The sequence below is a fragment of the Pyxicephalus adspersus genome, chromosome 3, assembly GCF_032062135.1.
Source record: "Pyxicephalus adspersus chromosome 3, UCB_Pads_2.0, whole genome shotgun sequence".
Lineage (NCBI taxonomy): Eukaryota > Metazoa > Chordata > Amphibia > Anura > Pyxicephalidae > Pyxicephalus > Pyxicephalus adspersus.
Window position 1 is genome coordinate 87117217 of NC_092860.1, and position 19033 is coordinate 87136249.

The 19033-nt window shown below is 38.2% G+C and overlaps 1 protein-coding gene across 1 annotated transcript in view; it reads left to right on the forward strand.

The window, feature by feature from the left end:
- Window positions 1-19033, forward strand: part of SMARCAD1 (SNF2 related chromatin remodeling ATPase with DExD box 1) — a 59092-nt gene that overhangs the window by 19933 nt on the left and 20126 nt on the right. Inside the window, exons 7-9 of the mRNA XM_072405569.1 lie at window positions 577-678; window positions 3591-3675; window positions 12433-12830. Coding sequence (XP_072261670.1) covers window positions 577-678; window positions 3591-3675; window positions 12433-12830 — 585 coding nt within the window. The remainder of the gene's footprint in view (window positions 1-576; window positions 679-3590; window positions 3676-12432; window positions 12831-19033) is intronic.

Here is a 19033-nt window from a genome sequence, read left to right on the forward strand (position 1 = left end):
AACCAGCTTTAGTGTCAAGTAGCATCTGCCAAATATAGAGGAAATCTCTTCATAGAGTACCTATCACCAATCGTCTGTCCTGTCACACAGTAATATTCCAGCCCCCCATGATAGCTTTTCCTTAATTAATTTTACCTCCATTTACATGACATTTTTCAGTTTCTTAAAGTTCATGTAGCTTGTTTCTTTGTACTGTAGTACTGACAATGTGACACTTTAAAACTTGATACATTTTAAAAGTTATTTGTTTTCTAATAGTGAGCAAGGTTTCTGTCCAAACTTGATGTTTAGCACCTTTCGACTCACAAAACTTTTTCTTTTTCTTAAAAAATATGTTTTCTTATTCCAGAACACTGGGATAGTAATGTGCCTTTCTTTATACCCCTGATGATTGGTGAAATGTGAGGTCCTAAAACATGTAATGAAAGAGGGAGAAGCGGGATGTTGGGTCAGCAATTTTTGGGAATCCTTGTTGTGTTTGTTTTTACATTCATTTGATGTTTTTTCACTTTTTCTCACTCTCAATACTCACTGTATTCTGAGGCGTCTAATTTATATTAATTTTTTCTTTTGCAGTTTGGTGCAGACAGTGACAGCTCAGGCTCTGAAGAGGAATGGGAAAAACAAGAGTCCAGTGTGAAAAAGCTACAGAAGCATTTTCCTGATTTGGATAAAGAGGTCAGAGACAGCTGTTTTTTGGTCTTTGACACTGGTCTCGTATTACACATCTCTTACTACTTGCCACACTTTATCCTGCACGAATAGGTGTGAAAGAGGAATTAAACTTGGTGGGTGGTGAGCTTCTGCCATAATCAATAAGTATGGCTCAGACTTTCCCATTTGTAGAGATCCTGCATGAATCGCCATGTCTTTAGAAGACACAGTCTTTTGCGTCCATCTTCCGGCAGACTTCTGAGAAGACAGCGATCCTCTTTGGCCAATGGATAGCCACTAACTTAAAGGGCTGCCTCTGTGCTCCCTTAATTTCTGCCCTGGTGCCTTAGTTTATTGTGCCTGCCATCTGTCCTGCCCCTTCACTTGTCCTGCGTAGGACACAAGTGCGCTCTGTTGATGGAGCAATTTTGTCAAAAGTAACCCCTGTTCAGGATCTTTTACCAGGAGACCAGTTGTGGGTCTTCCCTCAACAGGGAGGTACCTCTATCATAGAAATCACAGTTCCCTGTCAGGCTCTTTGCACTATGTATTAGCTTAGTTCGTTAGCTTGCCCTTGATTTTAATCATTTGAAGAATGAGATCGCCTTTTCACTTTTGGTTAGCCATATTACTGTGTTGTAAATGCCAATTAGTCTTTCTTCCCTTTTGCTGCAAGTCAAGAATGTTAAGTTTGAGCCCTCTATTATTTTAACCAATTTTTGGGCTTCTTAAATGATCCCCTGGTGTAGCTAACTTCTGGGAGTAGTTTTAGATCCCCTGTGGAATTTGTAGGATCAGTGTGCCAGGGCCTGAGGTCCCCCCAAAGGTCTGCTATTCCTTGTTTTAACGTAATTAAAGTGTCTGGTCCCTTTTTACTGGATGTGGCCCCTGCTTGTTGTCTGTTGGATTTGAACAGGTCGAAGTATCTGAAGGGTCAGAAGGATCTCTTTCTGTCACAACTGTTTGCGGCTGGGAAGCTAGACTTGTGATTTAAAACTTATCCTCACTTTCCCACTTTTACTTGGTTGAATCAGTGATAGCCTCAAGGCTTTGCTTTGGGTTTACTCTGTCTTGAATTGAAATCATTTTTCATAGTTATCATGTTATTACTTGTCCCTGAGACTATGCTAGATCACGTTGAAGCTCAGTTATGTTCTTTAGCTTTTTTGTGAACCCTGGTCTTTCCCTGAGGTTCTTGTGTTTATCCTCCTTAAAATGTGCTGTAAAATCCAGGGCTGTGGAGTCGCAGTTGGCCAAAATTTACAAACTCTATCTCCACGTCCCTGATAAAATCTATTTCTTGGAGTCTAGTAAGGCATGGAGGGCTTCTCTTTTCTTCAGACTGGAAAATAGGAAGGGTGCACAGTTCATAGTGCAGTGGGAGTAATATAATACATATATTTTGCTCTCTTTAATTCGTCTTACATAAAGTCTTTAGTACAACTCACTAGAGCACATTAAAACTTAAAATGCAGATTATTGGACTTTATTTGCTGTGCTTTTCATTCACTGTTCATTAATTCTTTACTATTTAAAACTGATTTCCTGTGCATCTCCTTTTCTTTCCTTTGAATGTGCCATAACCCTGTTGCAAACATCTCCTATATTCTCCCAAAACATTTAACAAACAGTCTGTTACTTTGAATTACAGTTTTTTTTGTTTAAACACAACTTTAGTTCCCTGTCACAAAAGCAGTCATAGAAAGGAGGGAGTAAGTGTTGCTCTGAAAGACTGGAAATATTCTAATTAGTCCCATAATATACTTGTGTAGTATTTGAACTATAGCCACTTTATTGTCCGCATCAAACCAGTAGGATTTATTAGCAAAAAATATCTATGTTCTCTGTGTGTTTGTGTCGATTACCTGCCACGTTCCAAAAACATAATGGTAGGCCCCACCCCACGGTTGGTCTTATGCTAGGTATACACCATACATTTTTTTCTCTTGATATTTTATATTTATATTGCAATTATAGTTTGGTTTTGCATCAGTTCTTGTCATGGACAAGTGTTCAATTTGATGAAGATATTCTGCATGATCTACTGACAATTAATCAAGCATTCTGTTGTATATTTGCTGCTGACATTGGCCTCATCTGTCCAAAAGAACATTGTTCTAGAATTTTTGTAGTTTGTTCAGATGCAACTTTGTACATCATACCCATTCTTTTATCTTCTGTTTAAAAAAAGAGGTTTTCCTCTGGCAACCCTTCCAAACAAACCACACCTATTCAGTGCAGTTTGAATTGCTGAATTTACTGGGACATCCATTCCTTGAAAGACTGGCAACTGTCTTGATGTTTGCAACTTATGAATAATCTTTTTCACTGTATGATAATGGAATTTGCCTCAAAGCTCTTCCCAGATTTATGACAACGAATGAGGAATGATTGTAAGGAAAGTGAAGGGGGGGAAGTGTCCTCTGTCGTTTCCCCTCCTCTCCATAGAGCAGCACGGCGTTATATGTACAGTTCTCTTTCATGCATATATCAGTCGTTTGTCGTTGAAAAAGATTGTGAAAGATTCTTTCCAACGACAATTATTGCACGTCTGTATCCAGCCTTAGACTTGATAGAGGGTGTATTTTATTTTAACATGATTGTATATTTAAGTCTGCAGTACTTCATTTATGGTCAATTTACTTTGATCATTTATGTCTATCTCCCTCCTCTTACCAGATTGTTTATATAATCCCAATCTCTCTTATGTTAAAAACAAGCACACTTGCTGGTCTTATGTTTACACTGTCTTTTTTCAAATCTTTTCCTCTTAATAAGTTGAACACTTTAAGCCCATTTATAACTTTAATTGCCTTTTTCTGGCAGCATGTGTTTAATGTTATGGGTTTTGCTTGACATGGTAGTGTTTGATTTCTTGATCCGTAACTAATATGATGAAGACGTTTTGTAATTATGCAATATTTGTTTTTGAATAGGAGCTTAGAGAGGTTCTTCAAGAACATGACTGGTCTTTTCATGAAGCACTTGAGGCATTGAAGTTGTTTGCTGAAGATGAACAAGGTAAAGTCTGCCAAAATTCATGACAATCACAATTTTTTTTCAAAGGAAACAAATAAAAATACATATGCAAAACTAGAAATAAACATTTTTCTTTACCCACTTTTCTGTATAATATACAAAATGTCATTCTTTTTTGAAGTTTAGGATATTTAAGAATTAAAAAAATATATATAAATATGCCTAGTTAGTCAGGCTGGGGCTTAACCCGTACAGTTCCAGAGATGAATAAATACTTCAGCTTTACAACCATCAAACAGGTTGTTCACAAAAAAAATATTATATTGCTACCTCTACACACTCCAAAGCATAATTGATAGGATTACATATTTCTATGGAAACTCTTAAGGCACTGGTTAGGCACCACAGTTTTATATTTATATCATTAAGTAGTACATATAGCAGAAAGTACAACAGTGGAATCCAAACCGTGGGCCTGATGAAACTCTGCTTGCATCTTTATCTATTTTTTTCACTGACACTATGAATGAGGCTCTATTTCTGGCACTATTCCCTCAAGTGAAACCAACATTCGTACACTATTCCACTGGCACTGTGGGGCAATATTTTTGCTACTGACAACAGTGGGACACTGCTTTCCCTCACTGACACATACTCTGGGATATTTTTTATTTTCACTGATCCTAAAGCCTACTACCATTGGCCACAATCTGTTGCAGATGCATTTATGAGAATCTCATTCTTCTGCCTTCAAATGTCTTGCTGTGTAGCTTGACATGCATTCAAACTTTTTAGCACATTTTATAAATCATTTTAGCACAATTTGTAAATTTTTAAAAGGAAAAACACTTTAAGTAAGCATTTGGAATCTGTAATATTTTCTGTGCTTTGAATTTCAATTGTTTAGGTTTGCAATAGTCTTCAATATTTTTGTATTGTGCACTTTAATGGTGATATCTCACAACTACTTTGTAAGGTTTATTATTTATAAGCTAAGGAAATTACCTTACTTGTGTCTACTGAACTCAGCATCTCCAGCATACAGTTCAGATAAGCTCTTGAAGAGTAAAATATTACAAATACATGGCTGCCTGTGTTAATGCAATCAGTTTTCAGTGATAAGGTTATTAATGCCATTGCACCAAAAAACATTTTTGTATAAGGTTTTTGTATGTTTGCTTTTAAATGCTTACTTGCATTGTCTTTCCTCTCAATAAATTATTTTTATTAACTTTCAGTGCACTTTTAAACTTGCTTAAAAAGAAATTTGACCACATATAGATATAGGTAGTTGTGAGCCTAGAGTAGCTCCATCCCTTCTTGTTCATTAAAGTCCTTCCCTCTTCTGGTAAGTCTAATAGGTGAGTCTAATTCAGGTCTGTTCAATTGCTGTCCTACATTTTAGTAAATCTCTGACAGCTGTAAATTTTTAAAGGTGTAGTTTACAAAGTATCAGAAAATGAGTCTTTATATGAAAATCATAACCTGTATGTGGCCCACGTGGTTTGAAGTTGGACAGCCCTGTGTTAGTACCCTCTGCGCTATTTCTGTGTGTATTTGTTTTATTCTTACTAAATCATTAACATGCAGGCAAGTAAACCAAAATGGAAATGCTCCTTGTATTGATACCTCTCTTTAAAGTGGAAGTAAACTGGTTAAAAAAAAAACTTACCTTCAAAGATCGGTCGATCCCTCCGGGGGTTTTCGTGGATCTGGTCCTGCATTATCCTTGTCTCCTCCTTCGGTGCGGAGGAAGTGTCGGGCGCCACCATCATCTTTGCCCTTCTTCCTATGTCACCCGATCATGCGCTTGCGGGAGATCAGGATTTTTTGCCCATTGAAGAAAAGGCTCTTCCTGAAGGAGCAGCCAGAAGCCTCCTGGGACCCGTGCGGTATGTGTCCCAGTAGGCTCTGCGCTTCCATTGTGTCTTGATCGTGCCCCTCCCCAAAAAAAGAAGGTAATTTTTAACTTGTATTAAAGGCTTGTCTACCCTTTTATGTGAGGTAAACATTTTAGTTTTAGGTTTTCTTTCATGTACATTTTGCTGGAGGTAAATGAGATACAACCTATTGTTAGGTGCAACTTACACCCGTGTATACCTTGTCTCAGCACACATTGGTCCTGCAGGTTCATTTATTTTGCAGTTGCACCTAGGAGTCACATGTGGACACCACTGGATTGTTGTTGTGGGGAATATTGTGGAAGTGTCCTCAAACACTGGTCTTCATGTTACAATGCTGTTCAGACCCTGCATTTATACTAGTTATAGGCTTGTAGGAAAAACTCCATGCTCTTTCCCATTATTAAACAAAGTAAGCATCCAACTGGTGCTTCTGCTCTGTAAAGCCGCACAGAACACCAATCTATGATCTGTTCCTACAGTGACCTGGCCAGCACCAGATTATCTGAGTTCTTGCCTGGTATTGTAAACCCTAGTTGCTCTACCACTATGACGGCAACATAACTGGGCATAGACTCAGAGGGGACAGTCTTGTTACTTTCCCTTTTGTTTTGGAATTGTCTGCCATTCTCTTTTATAGGGATAATGCTTTTAATTCGGAATGTCATTATAAGGTACGTCTTGGGGTTCCCCCTGCCTCCTAGTATTGTGGAATCTACTGTATTGTCTGCTAAGATTCCCAGGGCAACCTAGAGGACCTTTGTGGGTCATTTACCTCAATTTCTCCCTAACCCTGAACATAGAGGTAACAACCATGGCACTAAATCTGTCCCTTCAGAAAACCTTTCTGTTCAGCCCTTGCTAATAAAGACCTCATCCGAATGTTGTAGAGCAGGGGTGTCAAACTCAAATCACATAGGGGGTCGAAATCTAAATCACAGGGTAAGTCCTGGGCCAAACTTTTTTTTAAGATACATAGTCTTAGTAGAAGTAAAGATCCTTCCTCACCCTGAGACACCATATCATACGCCATCCTCGTGCATTAATCATGTTCTCAAAATAAGAACATGCTCATCTTCGTAAAGAATGAACATATATTCACTTTTCCATCTTTTATTAAATTATCTCCCTTTCTTTTGATAGACATTTTGGAAGTGATTGATTTTTTGTTCTTGCCAGCTTTTTCTGAGGGAGGTGTACCTGACCTATAATGTCATGTCTGTGTCTGAGGGCAAAGGAGCCACTCACAGGATCGGGACTCTGCTGGGTCTCGGCAGAAGTGTGAAGAAGAAGGCCACCTAAAATGGTGGGTTTCTCATCCTTTATCAGTTTGGTGCAAATAATTCTAAACCTGAAGCCTTACTGTCTTGTTTTTTTTTTAAATCCAGTAAGCTTTAGTTCTTACCTTATGGGGAAAGGAAACTACCATACCTCTGCTCCCCTGGAATGTGTTGGAGGATTTGCTATTTCAAAAAAAGTTCTCCACTTCATGACTAACCTAATGAATTCAGGTATAGTTCAGTTCAGAAGCAAACCCTTAATTTTAAGTAGAACACCTTCTAGTATCACTTAGGAGCAGTTAGAAATGCTTTCTAAAGCAGGACCATTAATCCCCCTGGCGGTATTTCCGAGTGTGGCTGATTCCTAAAATACCACTTTCCTGGTGTTCTGATCCTCTGTCTTTAGTACTTTCTAAATCACCCAGAATGAGTATGCAGGTATTAAGCTATTTACAGTTAGCTGTTTGCTTGTTTTGGGGTTGAGACTAACACTACTGAATCCAAAGGATCAGTTTTACGTGCAGGCGTTTAGGCCTTTTTTGTTTTTGTTTTTGTTTTGTTAGAATAAGTTCAACATATGCAGCTTTCATAACCCCCCAGTCAGTGATAGGTTGACTTTATGTCCCAGTTACATCTGGCAGGCTCCACTTTTCTTCCAGTTTTTGCTGCTGTGCAAAACTATGGCCTTCAATCTGCACAAGTGCCTTTTTAGTTTCATTCCTTTGAGAAACCCCTCTGGATTGTAGTGATCATCCTGGGAGTTTTCCCAGTTTCGCTAGTTCCAATGTTAGCACTTCTAACCTTGCGTGACATCCTCATTGTGAGGGTTTTGATGTTCCCTAGGGTTGTTCAGACAAGCTCTGCCCTCAGAGGCTGGTTGGTTCTTATGAGGAGTAGTCTCTCTATGGAATATTTGGATGCTGACCCTGGGCATACTTTATTGCATTTTGGGCACATAAGCTAAAAATCTGTTGCTGGAACATTGACCTCCAAGGATCTTGGGTGACTTTCTTTCAACCTTAAGGATTTCTGTAAATGGTCTCTTTAGAGACGTTTCCTTTGCTTGATGATGGTTTCTTTGGATTTTTATCTCCCCAGATATCCCGGTTTATAAAGAAAGCCTCCTCTTCCCTCTCAGGAATGGGTTCCACAAAGTAAATCAGACAGACCCTTGCTAATTCTAGGGGTTAGACTTTCAACTTTTACCAGCATTATGGCTTCCAGGGATGTTTCCCCCACTAACTCTCCGACTGGGAGTTCAGGAAATGCTCAGCAACACAAGTCCTACATCAGCAGTGTTCTCTCCAAATGACATAACTTTTGCTGATGTGGCGTCTCAAGAGACATAGAACCATGGACATTTTGTACCTTTTTGGGCTTTTCCTATTTAGACTTATGGCTAAAAAAAACTCCCAATGGGACACAGAAATCTCATATCTTCATGTTAGAATCAGGAGCTTTTTTTTTTTTTATAAAATCGTGCTGTCGAAATACTTTGAACAAGGTTGAAGACTGCACAAAATTTTGTTTTATTGCAGTCTATCCAGTTTTGCAGATGCAGCAGAAACCTAGGCGAACTGTGCTAAAAATATTCCTTCCTTGGCTCTTTAAAAATATACTGTATATACCCGAGTATAAGCCGACTTTTTCAGCACCCAAAATGTGCTGAAAAAGTCACCCTCCACTTATACTCCAGCCAGGTGCATGGGTCTATGGTGTAACTCAGGCGCCAAATTCAAAAGTACAAAAAACATAAGAAAAACCCACTTACCTTGTTCCGTTGTCGTCCCCCGGCATCCTGTTGGTCCCTGCAGCTCCTCCGGTCTTCTGTCTTCAGCCGCCGAATGCAGAGACGATCTATGGGGTTTCCCGGTGACGTTGGTGCGGGCAGAAGGAGCGGCGGGAAATTCAAATAATGTTGTATTGGATTCAATACAAAATAGCTGTATTGAGTCCAATATAAAGAAATATATATATGCTACTGTTCAGGTATATTACGTTTACCTATATTTTTATTTTATTTTTTAACAGTTTTTTGTGTTTTTTTTATTTAAAGTTTATTTTTAAATTTATTAAATATTGGACATATTTCGGTAAATTATGCCTAAGAATTATAAGCCTACAATGTAAAATTTCCATGCAAAAAAAGTAACGCTTTTTGCGTAGATATACAGAGAGAATTAAAACACTAGGGGGGCTACAGTGGCTGAATGCAGTACCGCTTTGTAGCGTTTTCAGACACCAACCAATGGAGACCATTTTAAAATTGTCTTGCAAGGATCCCTCCACCCTGGGATGAGTTTTCCAATCATAAAAGCATGTCATACTTCATCTGCCCAGTTTGGACAAAGTAACTGGTCTGTTTCAAAACTAAAATGAAATAATTGTGACCTTCAAGAAATGCAGCATGGGCTGACAATATATGTATTTTATCTATCAGGGCAAAGCAATGCCAATTAATCAACCAAGGGCTCCATGTGGAAACATTACCTGGACAGTTTAGAAAACCTGTATTTAATATTAATTAATTTATATTATTGTCCATTCCAAAGATAAATTCCACTGACAATGTCTACAAACATATGTCTCCTGAGCTTCATTTTATTTTGAGTTAGCATAAACCTGTGCTTTGACCGGCACCATCTCATATTCGTCTAATATTGGAAGTACTCCGACGCTAAACTTGCGTTGTTCCAATGATTTGACCCCCTTGACTAACAGTAACATGAAATGAATGATTTGTCGGGAGATGTGAACCTTGGGAAAAGCCTGGTAAGCATAAACATTTTCAAGCTTTCAAATTTTAAAAGCAGTCAGGCTGATCAGTGAATACACGCAAGTGTAGAGAGGTAAATTGGTGGACAGAATTCTTACATCATATTATTTCCATATTCAGCCACTGCATGACTTATTCACATATGACACCGAAAGTAGGATACAAATCAGAATACATTTGCCAAAACGCGGGCATTATAGTTGAAGCAATATGTCTACAAGTGGGGAGGCAGGATTTGTAGTCACAGGAAATAGGTGGTAAAGAATTGCAGGACCTCAGTCGGTTTACAGAAACATAGCTAGACAATTTTTTTTTTAATTGGTAAAGACTTAACAGGAAGTGAGAAGTTCTCTTTCTATTTTGAGGAAATTCCCCTGTTGTCATGGAAACAAGTGTCCCTATTGGAAGAGTTCACATCTATTTCTCTTCTGGTGACAACTCAATAATTTTGGATCCATCCAAACTTTCATTTACAATGGCATTGGTGATCCGGACAATTAAATATAGTAAGCTTTTGAACGGGCAAAGACAACAGTAACACTTGACAGAGGTCCTAACACTTAACTATTATTATTATTATTATTATTATTATTGATAAACAGGATTTATTTAGCACCAACATATTAAGCAGCTCTGTACACTTAATAGGGACGTCCTTTAAGTATTTGTGTAACAATGAAGAACTTTTTGGTCTGTCTATGACACAAAATCATATGTGTTTTTGTTCAGTAAGGGCAAAAAATACTTTTTGATACTGCCAGAAATCTTATTGGCTTCTTTGCTGGTGGATTTTGGATGGCGTTATCGGTGTTCTACAGAACCCCCTTCCAAAATGGAAAGGGATTTAACGGTGTTCTGTAGTCCTAAAATACTTAATTTCTTAGGAGCACAATGCCGCTTTTCCATAGCCAGAGTGCAGGGAGAGAGTGATGTCAACCTAGGACAGGAAGTGTCTCACTGGCAGGAAAGCCAGATAAAAGTTTGGGAAAGGTCAGATAGAAGAAAACATGCCACTAGCACATTAAAGGACTGGTAAATGTATTCTGATTTAATGTTTGTGTTTAGATAAGCACAATGCACATGCAATCGGCTCTTACAAAAACAATGGATAAGAAATGCATTCATTGACATTCTTAGGTTACATACACACATCAGATGATTCTTGTTCAATAATTGCCTCAGGGCTCATTTTGGATGAGAAGGTGACGTGTACAGCACTCATCATTCATGGATTTGTCCTGGCCGATCCACGAATGGCTAACGATCATAATGGAATTGAAGGAGAAAGAACACAGTGGGGTGCCTCTCTGTTGTTCTCATCCTCCCCTCTCCTTACAGCAGAACGGTGCTGTATGCACAGCACTCGTTCATGTATCCTTCAGTCTTTTGTCGTGGGAAAGGATCTTTTCACAATCCATGAATTATTGCACGTCTGTACCCACACTGTAGGAAAACCGTAAAGTAGTATTTTACTTTTTATTGTGCATGGAAAAAAAATGAGTATCTAAAAGCAGAGATTTTCCAGCATGCTGATAATCAATAACTACAAAGTTTGGTAACAGGATAATATACCTGTTGAATGTGTAAAGCTTTCTATCGTTAGGTCAAAATGACAATTAGGCTAATTTCAGACATGCGTTGTTGAACCGTGTCGCTGACAACTCCCAGACACACAGCAAACTGCTGCCGTGCCATGATCTGTTCCAGCCATGTGCAATAAAAGAATCACAAGAGTCTTGTTTTCTCATACAGCCAATCAATTGTTATCGTGCCTTGTGTTAGGGCGGTCCATCCTTTTAAATTGGCTGACAAAAAAAACATTTTTTTCGGTGCCGTGCACCACAGCACATGGTGACTGTTACTGTGCATAGTGGTCTGCTGCAGCGCAAAATCAATGACATTGCAAATAAAGGGAAGGAGTTTTGGGGCTTTTAGAGTCCCAAGTCCCTCAAAACAAATTCTTGTGCACTTGGTATACATTGCAAGAATTTCAGCAAACATTATTGTTACCTTAAATACATTCCTTCATTATTTTCACATTGTAAGAAAATCTGTCTCCCCGACATTGGATGAACAAAAGACATAGAATGTATGTCAATAACATGGAATTCCAGGGGAAAATGATGCATTTGAAAAGGTTTGGGAAGCTGATTTTTATATAGTTTTGTAATGTTGTATTTTGTTTTATATTTTAAAACATCGGACACAGCAAAACCTTGTGGAACTTCTATCCTTACACCATATATAACCACATGTAAAGCAAAAAGTTTGTGTAATAAGATCAGGAATATTGTATCATTCTGTGTGTGTTTCAGCTGCAAGACTTCTATGTGCAGCTTTACCTTCTTGTCACACAAGTGTAAAATGTTTCTATACAGTAGTGTGCTGCATGTTTAATATTTGTATCACATACGTTTTATAAATTCTGTAGCAGCCATCTTTGTGTGGAAAATATTACAGGTCGGACATAAAGAATCTCTGCTGTGATTGGACCAAGGTCTAATCACCTTGTATAGTCTAGTCCCACCCAGGTGTCAGAGAAAGAGAGGGAATAGTGCATTACCAGGCTTGTGGGTTTTTTTTTTTTTTTTGGATGTTAGCATCGTTGCTGATCTTATCCCAACTGCAAAATGTATTTTTGTGCCCTCTATACTGATGGTTTATTTGACCCAGAATCTGTTTGTAATATTCCAGGAAGATATTTTTTTTTAGGGTAGATAAAAAATACTTTTCGTAAAGTAATGAACTTGTTATCTTAATAAGTAGAAGACACTGCAATTAGCAGTAAATGCACCTATGCAAAAAAATTGTAATAAAATTGTTTATCTCGTTACTTAAACAGATGATTTGCAGAGTACTTCCAAAAGCGCGGTATGCAATGGCAAAGGAGCATCAGAAAGTGACAAAAAAAATCGTAAAAGCAGCACCAAAGCCAAGCCAAATCACAGACCTAACGATGAACCGATAAAGAATGGTTCAAAGAAAAAAGCAAAAAGCAAAAAAAATGTTATCAGCTTTAAACGAGACTCAGAAAGCGAGGAGTCTGCTTCGGATACAGGCAGTGTCCTGGATGAAGACTACAGCAGTAGTGAAGAAATTATGGAGGAAGAACACAAAACTAAAATAGTTAGCTTCCTACAAGATGCTTCCCTGGATGAGCTCTCTCTGATCCCTCAGTGCTCTTTAAAGAAAGCTCAGAGGATCACTGAGCTCCGGCCCTTCCATTCTTGGGATTCTCTGGTAAGTTTTCAGTGTACAGTACTTTTTTTTTTTTTTTTTTTTAATATTCCTTTTATGCTCATAGGCAAGAGGTGTCTACAACCTTAAGGAGGCATAGATGGGTGGCCTTTCCTGAGTAAGCTAACACTATATTCCTTCTAAGCCAATAGCAGCTCATATGACCTAATTTTGAATAAATTAAGGGGTGATTTTCCTGAAAAACCCTTGCTGATTGGTTGGCAATGCTGTCACTCATTCAGCAACCTAGGAACTTGGTTCAGTGCTTTGCAGAAGCAGACATAAGAGCTTTCATTCAGAAAGGAGAACTTTGCCAGTCAGTTCTGAGCTATTTTACCAGGAAAGCAAGAATGCGGCAGGATTTTTTTCTTAACTGCGTCTGCCTGAATAAACAGCTGCAGGAGCTTCTCCATGCTTCAAGATACCAGCATAGTTTTTCAAGTATCCTCCTAAAACAGCATCTTTTCTCCATTGTACTGCATACCTGTCTGCTTTTCATAGGAATTTCTCACATGTTTCTTGTGCTTACACAACGCTGCCATTTTCTAAGTGGAAGTTAAAAGGCGTTTACTTAGCAGAGGGCTGAAAAATGAGTTACTTAGAAAAAGGGAAATTTTTGTCACAGACTTGGTAAGTACATTAAACATTATAATCCACCATTTTTGCTTCTAGTAATTAATGTAATTTTTCTGCATCAGTGGATTTTTTTTCAAAAAATGTTTTTTCTTGTATATCCTTTTCTTGTGTACGTAGTAATTAAATAAAGCATTATCTGCAGGCCTCTGTGCGTCTAATGCACTGTGACTTGTAAATCGCTGTTACAATGTAGAATAATTTGAGAAAATAGTTACAATTTGATGGAACGCCATGTGATGTGCTGAAGTGGGCATGGTTTCTAGGTATATAGGGGATCTGAACCACTTTTTAGCTTTTCCTTCAAGAAAACAGAAACATTTTTTTTTTTCTTACTTTATGTTTTACAAAGAAGACTGAGAAAGGTAATTGCTAAAGCTGCAGTGCAGATTCCCAAGTAGCTCTTTGCACAGGGAAGGATCGTTTTGCCTGGAGCTTTTGGCTGGCCTGACAACATCTGTCTGATAGGCAGCTTGCAGCCGAACTTGTCGGGCTTCGCCTTCCCTAATTCTTTGTGAAACTATTTGCTAAAGGGCCGTCTTTGCTTCAGATGTCTCTTGCTTTAGTTTTTACCCCCCTTGGCAAAAAGAAGCTTAATGTTGTAAATGTTGTACTGACCTGCAGAGAATTGAATAGCTTTTTTTTTTTTTTTCATCCTTTTTATTTGATTAAACTTGTCTTTTAGAACCAACGCCCATATGTTCTCAGGCTGCTGTAACTACATGCCCAGAGATGTTGCTAATGCACAGAGAACTCTTATTTCTCCTAATGATCTTATCTTGCCAAAGAGTGAATAGTGAATTAAGTTTACTTAAATCTGCCAATGTTGTATTTAACATTTGATGCTTTTATTCTTTGTGCATCTACACATTTTAACTTGTTTAATAGTTTTTTTTTTATTCTATTGCAAAATTTAGACTTTTTAATTGTAACAGTTTACTTAGAATTCCCTAGATGTTTAAAGATTGCACGCTTTTCCCCTTCATACAGTGTGTCCGATATAAAGCATATTATATATGTACATTTTATGTATAAAATAGGAGTGCATTATGGTTGTTGAAGTTGCACTGTGTGAGTTGTATTAGCCAAAGATAAGGCCTCATACAGAATGGAGCTTCTCTAGGTTTCTGCAATGAGGGAAAAGCTATGAATGTTGTTAATAACCAATCGGTTGTCATTATTCCTCCTTCCAATGTGATAAATGGGATTCTGCAGTTGTGAGCAACACTTGTACTGCCCAGATACCTAGAAAACGCCAGACAGTTTGCTGATTGGCCCTGATTTCCCTGGATTCCTGAACATTTGTTTGCTTGAAAGTTGGAAATGATTGATGGCAGATTGCAGGGACTATTTAGTTCTTTCTGCAATCTGATGAAAAAATTATCATTGTTATGTGTATGTCCAGCTGATTACCTTGATCCTACTTTTTTTAAGCCCTTCTGGTTTGACAGGATACTCTAAATGCAGTATAAGTTTTTGTAGAGAAATGCTTCTGATTAACTACCTCATGCTATGCTGTCCATGCTCACCCATACCTGAAAGTAAAGGGCTAAATGGATCAGCTGGGGAGCCAAGTGAAGAGGTTTGTGCAGCTCAGGAGGATGGGGCACTAAGAATATCCTGCTGCTCTGCATACAATTCTGGTTCCAGGACAAGATGTGAAGAAAGGGTGGTTAAAAGATGTGGGGTGCAGAGAAAAAAAGAAACAATCTAATATAATGTGCAAAGTATTGAAGGCACAAGCCAAATAAGGGATGAAATCATTATTAGTTGGTGCAGTATGTAGGCCTTTCCATGTAAATATATTTCTCTGCATATCTTTGTTCATGGGTCAAACTTGGGTGTGTCATATTAAAACTTCTCTTTTATGTTTTATTATTATTAAACAGGATTTATATAGCGCCAACATATTACACAGTGCTGTAAATTAAATAGGTTTGCATGTGTTTTATATTTTCCTAGATTTTGAGATTATTTCTCAGACATAGAGTGACATATAGAAATCCCCAAAGCATTAATACCATGCAGATGTTGGCTCCTCTATTCAGATGTCCCACCTAATGCTGTATTGATTTTTATTATCCATATAATCCACATTATTTATAAGGTCTCCATGCTCTACTGCACAATAGTTTAGGTATGCAGTACGTCATACTTCCCAGGATGTCCTTTTAAAGGAGACCCGTACTGAGAGTGTTATGTTGGCTGCCTTTTTTCTGATCATCTCACGAAATTGTTGGTTGTCTGGTTGGTATCATAAGTTCTATAGAAGGAGCTATTTAAAATGGCAGACTCCATTTTCTCTGTTATTGTGGATTTCCTTGTCAAACATCCCTACAACAGCAATACCTTGTTCTTGTTCACATAGCATTGCAGTAATGTTCACATTATCACACACCTCTCTAATATTTGTATGATGTGATGCTTGTGAATAGCACCCCCACACAAGTTTTCTAATGCAGTCTGCAGCACCTCCAAACACACATCATAAAACACAAGGAGAGAGCAGAGGAATGGCAGATGACTTGGTTGTATTGCTTTACTTCATTCAGCACAGAAAAGTCACCCGGGTAGGACAAGTCATGTGATAATGCTGACCTGTTTTTATTTTAGATGCCAAGGCCTTGGATGGGATCTTTCTGCAGAGGCTGTAGATGGAAATATGATGTCACTAAAATAGCCATGAAATAATATTGTCAGAGAGGTGTTGATATGATTGGAGGCCTGCTCTTCTTGTTTGCTCCCTCTGAGCTGTGTGGTTCTGGAAGAAGGCAGAAATGCTGCCATTTTATTGATCACCACTTTAGTCTGTGTGAATTGTTACTTTAGACTATAGGACACGGTGTTGGTAGGAACTGCAACAGGTGAATAAAATATTTGTATTGGCTTCTGCTTCAGTTGTATGTCTGAGACTGAAATTTAGCTTGTGGCATAGGAAAATTTCTTCCAGAATCTGGAGCACCAATTTCCTCTTGAATGGGGATATTTTATTTTAATTTTAGGAGCCATTTGATGTAGGTGGCAGTAGATAATTTAAGTGCAGTAGCGTGCTTTTGTTTTTCTGAATCATATTTTTTGTCTAATCATAGTAGCAGGCCAAAATCAGACTTTTCAGGGGCTTTTTTTTTTTTTTTTAAAGAAAAGCAATGAATGAGACATTCACCAAACAGATAATTATTGCTTATCATAAAACACATACACCAGGATGCTTGCACCTCCAATGAATATTTGATGAATGTTACTGTCACTGACATATATGTATGCCCCTTTATTCATGTACTTATTTCATTGACATTTGTTTTTTGCTTTAACGTTCCCATCTATGAATGCTAGGGGTATGCAGGGTGAATGCAGGGTACCAATCGGAATATAATAGACTTCTCGCAGTCTCAGTCATGTACGTCTACATAATCATTTGTTGTTTGGGTCATTTTATGTCATAAGATTGTAATAAAAACTAAAGCTGGTTATAAAATTCTAATTGTTTTTTTTCACTTGGCAGTGAGTTTGCTTTACAGTGTGAAGTGGTATGCTGTGTGGTGGCAGATTACATTGTACATGGGATTTGTACACACGGTTTGTACACACGGTACAGCTGCTTGTTTGTAGCTGTAGGGGGACAGATGCTCTGATTGATAATAGTTCTTATGGCAAAAAGTACATATCTCTTCCAAGTAGCCGTGTGTGATAAATTGTAATATTACTCTTGATTTCTGTGGAAGTGATTGATGTTAAACCCAAGTTATTATGTGCCATCTGTTTGTGTGGGATAAATATGCATTTGCAAGTTTCAACAGTGTTCAAATTATAACTCTTAAGGTGAAAATAAATGTCCTGATTACCTTGAAGTACCTGGCGATGCATTAGCATTTTTTCAATGGGGGGGTGGCGGAGTTCAGGCACATTTTATCAGTTTTTCATATGTTAGTGTTGCCTGTACAATATACACATTTTTCCTTTTATCTATTTTCCAGCTGTACATTTCTCTTACACTATAATTCAAGAGTAATCACTGAAGTCAAGGACATCTTAAGTAAAATGAGAATATTTACCTAGAAATTGAATAATAGCCAAGGTGTTCACTAAAAGCTCCAGGATTAATCTGGCTGCAGACATGGAATTAGAGATTCTGCTAACATTTGAGTAGTGTCCAAATGGTCTGAAAATGCCATCAGTCAAGGGAAAATGCTGCTAGCCTAACTCGCTGACCTGTAGGAAGTACGCAGGTAGCAAGGTCAGAGGTTCTTTTTAATGATGTACAATACCAATGCAAGCAGGGCAGCACAACATCTCTTTAGTGCTGTGTGCAGACTGCTTTTCTGACTGAGCAAAACTAATGGATTGTTGAAAACTACTAATCCAAGAGGCCAGAATACTGTCATAAATCGGTGGTCACCTAATGATTAAGATCTTTTTTCCTTACCGTAGAGTAGGTGGGTCCTACGGGTGCCTACATCACTTCCAGGGTAACAATAAATGTTCCTAATGGCTGTCCAACAGTGGCTTCCTTTTTGAAATTCAGAAGACTGCAGCAACTTCATAAGGTGACAATTAGGAAACTGGCCAGCTCAGTCAAATTTGATTTGTCTTTGGATTGGGGATTTGATGTTTGCTTGTGGAAAGGTTTTGATGTGCAAGGTAACTCATATTACAAAGGAGAAAGTTCGGATTTTTGGCAGTGGAGACATGTAAATTTTTGGCAACAAACGTGGTGGCTTCAGTTGATGCAGTGGTGGTTTACCAGATGCTGGACCTCTTATGGCTGCAAGCACTAATAAAACAGCAGATGTGTGCCAGATGTGTGTTAGATGTTTGGCAAAAGCTCCCCCACACCTATGAGTTTAGTTCAGCTTTAAGACCTAGCAGGTCATCCTGTTAAAATATAAACATACACAAAAAACCTTGCATGTACACCAATATCTCTAAATCAGTTTTTCTTAACCAGGGTTCTGTGAAACTCCAGGGTTCCTCCAGAGGTTTCTGGGGGTTAACTGAGCAATGGGCAGTTTGTGCCTCGGGTCAGTTTACTATCATTATTGGAGACGCCAATAATCTTTTTGTTTTTTATAAGAAAGACATTCTTCCCACTGGCCACCAATGTAGAAGGCATTCTTTGTAATGACCACCACACCAAACTGTTAGCTGTGGATTTAGTAAATATAACCGGCATTGCCTGCGGCCTGAAAGTTATTTTTGAGGAGTCCCTTCATGTTAAAAAGGTTGTGAATGGCTGATTTAAATTGTTTTTTAGGACTGCTGGTAATGTGTAGTGGTGCTGTATATAGTTTGTTAGGTGAATAGTTTTTAAATATAGAATATTTGTAATAGTTAAAATGTGTGTTCTTTAGTTTTCTTTCCAGCCAGCCAGGTGCAGCTTCTGACCCCCTTCAGAAATCAAAGCTGAAATTTGCAAAAAAAAGTGAATGCATCACAGTGCTTTATCCAAGCTTTGCCAGACAGAGAACTCTCTGAATTTTTAACAATCAGTTTTCCCCTAAGATTGACCAAAAGGCATCTTATGCCACTGGACTTTTTTTTTTTTTCTCAAGCCAAATCTAATTGCCCAGACCAGG